This window comes from Neolamprologus brichardi, chromosome 23 (genome assembly GCF_056152115.1).
Source record: "Neolamprologus brichardi isolate AB-2024 chromosome 23, ASM5615211v1, whole genome shotgun sequence".
NCBI lineage: Eukaryota > Metazoa > Chordata > Actinopteri > Cichliformes > Cichlidae > Neolamprologus > Neolamprologus brichardi.
The window spans coordinates 8,587,931-8,592,002 of record NC_142125.1 but is presented as its reverse complement, the minus strand read 5'-3'; the positions used below and the strand labels follow the sequence as shown (position 1 = coordinate 8,592,002).

Here is a 4,072-nt window from a genome sequence, read left to right as displayed (position 1 = left end):
CTACACAGACAGAGAAATGGGAATTGAAAATGATCTTCTTTGACTTCTAAAACATTTTGCCCATGGGCAGTTGTGGAAAAAAAGTGATATGCAACGAGCAGATACCTTATCCTGCCATCATTGTAAGCTGGTGTCCCCTCCACAATCGAGCGGATGAAAAAGGATTGATTGCAGTTGACCTCTTCCTGACCTCCAACAATACTGAAGCCCAGGCTGCCCGAAGTGCTCCGCCGCAGGACGATGTCTTTGCAGCAGTAGAGATGCCTGCATGAGCCAAGAGGGAGATTAATCACACTAATCTCTCAGCGGCATCTTTAGATTACACATACTGTGCAACTATACTGAGCATGTGTGCTGTAGATAGTGCTGAAATGAGCCCCACTCTAAAGAGAAAGGCCTGGCTAACCTTTGAATGCAGGTATGATTTGGACTTTGGACTGTGATTTGGTGCACTACTGATACAAAGCTAAATTTTCACTGTGACTTAGTGCCTGGTTTCTTTGCATCTCTGTTTCATCATACTTTATAAAACTAGGAGCAGCAGTTGTTTGTTGTTATCAGTACACAGCTGTCTTCCTAACACACCTTCTAAATCCATATGCTAGGAACATAGAGAAAGTTTAACTGATATCTTAGTGGTAAATATTTAAGCTGAAAGGTTAGTTTTAAAAGTATAATGAGCATTCCTTTCCCAGCTGGCTTTGTCAAAATTTCAGTTGGCACCAGCTGGCAGAGGTCACAAGGACCGGTGTGAGGGGTTTAATTTATACTGGCCTCAGAAAAAGCATACAATTGTAAATGGAGATGATGCAAAGGCAGCAGTGGGCACTCTACCTGGGTAGCTGCAGCCATGAGACCCACAGTGGGGAGTAATCGTCATTAGGCACCGGGCTCTTCATGCTGTCTGTAGGTGATGGCGTAAGACAAGGTGGCAATGTGCAATCTTGCACAAAGTCCTCTGGAGGACGCATCTCCAAAACCTTGAGCACAACAGGAGAGGAGGTGTTCTTCAAATTCGCCACGGCCTCACCTCGTGTTACTCCCGTCAAATCCATGCCATTCACATTTAACAAAATGTCACCTGCAGGGGAAGATATAGACAGCACAACTCAAGCTCTGCCTGGGGCTGATACCCTCATAACAGCTTCAAACAAGACGTGGGACACATCATCTGCCTATTTAATATTCATCAACCTCCACGCTAGAAGACAAAGAGATGGAAACTAAGCACCACCTGTGCTTTAAAAAGCCTCCTAGTGATGAAAGTGGTGCAAAGATAAATTGATAATCGCAGAGTCCATCTTGCTAGTAAGCAGCTCAAAGGACACATTTGCCCTGTGAGGATATGCAAATACAAATTAACACTCCATTACAAAACGCAAAAACATGTTTCATAACCGTACAAAAGGAGACAGCTGCTGCTGCTCTGTCCCTTATGAATACAATAATGTGCACCTTGAACCATGAATAGGACAACCGACTCAATTTACTTCTATTTTTATTAAGTCTTCATACTGTACTTCTTATCACCCATCTCAGCATTTCTCTCAATCCTCTCATAACCAGAGTTTAAGGCATTGAGATTGAGAGTAATGAAAGGCCTAATATGGTTCTATTTTAAGGTGAATATGCAGGAATCAGCATTTGGGGCTAAAAATCTTCCACTCTCCCTGCCTTCAGTAGCATTATAGGATTTTAAGGCTGCTGCTCTTCCATACAGCTATTGTGTGTCTCTTCATGTTTTGCTGGTTCGGTCTTGACAAATTTCATGTAGCAAAATAATTAGATACTTGACAAATTCTCTTCTGCATTGCAATTGGAGTACAAGTCTCAAGCACTGCTATGCTAATGTTTGTTTGTTTTTTTTGTTTAAATCTCTTAGAGCCAATTTGCGGAGCACTGAACCACAGCAGCACCAGAGTTTTCTGTTGCATGAATAACCTTCATAATGAAACATGAGCCTGAAATGTTCATCAATCACCCCGTCTGTTCTTTACAAGTATTCATCACCAAACCCACACAAATACTGACAGAATTTTTATGCAATGAAACTCATGCTTAATCCACTATATGAGTAATTATTTGCACAGATTGCAGTCTGGTTCAACATCACATTTCTTCTGAAATACATGAGTAATATTCTAATGATTACATAATTAGATGACAACTCATTTTACCTTTGCGTATGGAGCCCTCTTGTCCCACCACTCCATCAGGGTCCACATTTGTAACGTAGATGGGGAGGTCCCACCCTCGGCTGGACATGCCGCCCGCCACTGTCATACCCAGAGAGTCATGCGGCTCCTTATTTAGACATACTGTCTTCTCATAACATGCAGGCTTTTGACAAGAGTCCTTTACAGGAGACAGAAAGCAGACAGACAAATAGTTGAAGTAAAGAGTTTTTTGTGAAGTGACTGATTTTAAAAACAACCAAGGTTGTTTTTTATTTCTTTTCTTTTTTTCTTTCTTTATTTCTTTCTTTTCCAACTGTGATGTTAATGGACATACCACACATTCAGAACTGATGCTGTCACTGTGGTGTTTTGAGTGTCCGCATGCACAGTCACTCCAAACATAATAATGACTTACACCAAGGGCATCTTAAATAAATTATATAATGTAATTAGATTTAGATGTAGTGCATTTGCATAATAATGAGGAGCGTTTTCTGTGAGACTTGCAATAATGGTAGAAGTCACATGAATGCCACCCATGCTGGGTTATGGGAACAAGAGCCCAATAACATAGACACAGTTAAAAGGTGATTGATGAATGTCCTCATCAGCATAATTGGTTAATGTATAATATATGGTGGTTATTATGGTAGGACATTAGGCAGCTCAAGTGCCTCCTCAGTCTTTGTCCATTTTGAATACAGAGATTCATACACAGAGTCGTGATGTGTTATTTGATGTTTTGAACGAGGCATTGCATGGGATAAAGTGAATGAGGTTTTTATTCATAGCAAGTGTGTGAGTCATATGAGGCAGAGTTGAATACTAATGAATAACACATGGACACACTGAGGTTGGTGGGATGTAGCTTGTCCTGCTTCGCTAATGTGCCACATTCACACGTTTTAGCTGCACTCACAACACGAGATCACTTGACTGACCTTATGGCATGACAGTGCGAAAACTGACCGCATTACCTGGCTTTCATATTAAAGCACTGTCAATTCTGGTTGTTTTTTCCCAGATTATTTGATGGCTTTTGATGAACAATAATGCTGTGTAGTGAGCAGAGTTTGTTACCTCCCAGCACAGCGAGCTCACATAAGATATTTTGTCATCTCTGTTCTTTATGCTTAGCCAAGCAGCTAGCTATTTCGTGTGGTGATTAAAGAACAACCACCTGGAGTTCAAAAGAAGGATTTCTTCTGTGGCGTGCCAGTTATTTTTACCAGGTTTGTTTTAGGCAAAATGCTGGATAGTTGTTAAACAGACTGGCCTCTCAGTATGTTACACAACTTAAAGACTGCATTTAGAAGCTGGTGCAGTCAGTGTGACATGACCCACTGGTTAGTGGGTAATGTGCAATTTTGAAGCTTCTGGTTGAGCATTTTGCTCAATCCCATCTTGGTGTTTTTAAACCTGGTGTGACAAGTAAAGCCTGAATAAGTAGCTTACAGACTCTGCATTCATACAGTGTTAACCTAAAGCACATCCTGATTTATCAATAGTTTTTTTACACTACTGGAGTAATAAAACAAAAAGATTTGAAACTAGCACTTAAGATGTTAAACTTACCAGGAATGTATTTAGTGAGGTCATAGAACAAATGAGGTCATTTTCCTGTAAACTTCTATGCATTCGGATGAAAGTCAGGATATGGCCCCTGATGGCTGCATAGTGAAGCAGAGTATTGCACTTCTCATGTCTTGGAATATGTCTTGGCCAAACCACACGAATCCCTACTATTATAAATTAAATCACTCAGGTATAACATATAAGCTGACACTGGCAAAAATATTGCGATTCAGTTAATATTGTGCTGTCCTAACTGGACTATTACTGGTTTGTCAACACTGCCCTAGACCACTGAACAATGTCCCCAAAACTAAAGATTC

The 4,072-nt window shown here is 40.6% G+C and overlaps 1 protein-coding gene across 4 annotated transcripts in view; it reads right to left on the bottom strand.

Moving 5' to 3' along the window:
* The window catches only part of lnx1 (ligand of numb-protein X 1), a 34,264-nt gene that overhangs the window by 999 nt on the left and 29,193 nt on the right, over positions 1-4,072 (bottom strand). For all 4 annotated transcript variants that reach the window (XM_035907464.2, XM_035907465.2, XM_035907462.2 and 1 more), the window contains 3 exons: positions 2,178-2,355; positions 835-1,081; positions 106-264 (listed from right to left, as the gene is read on the bottom strand). In XM_035907464.2, the coding sequence (XP_035763357.1) occupies positions 106-264; positions 835-1,081; positions 2,178-2,355 (584 nt within the window). The remainder of the gene's footprint in view (positions 1-105; positions 265-834; positions 1,082-2,177; positions 2,356-4,072) is intronic.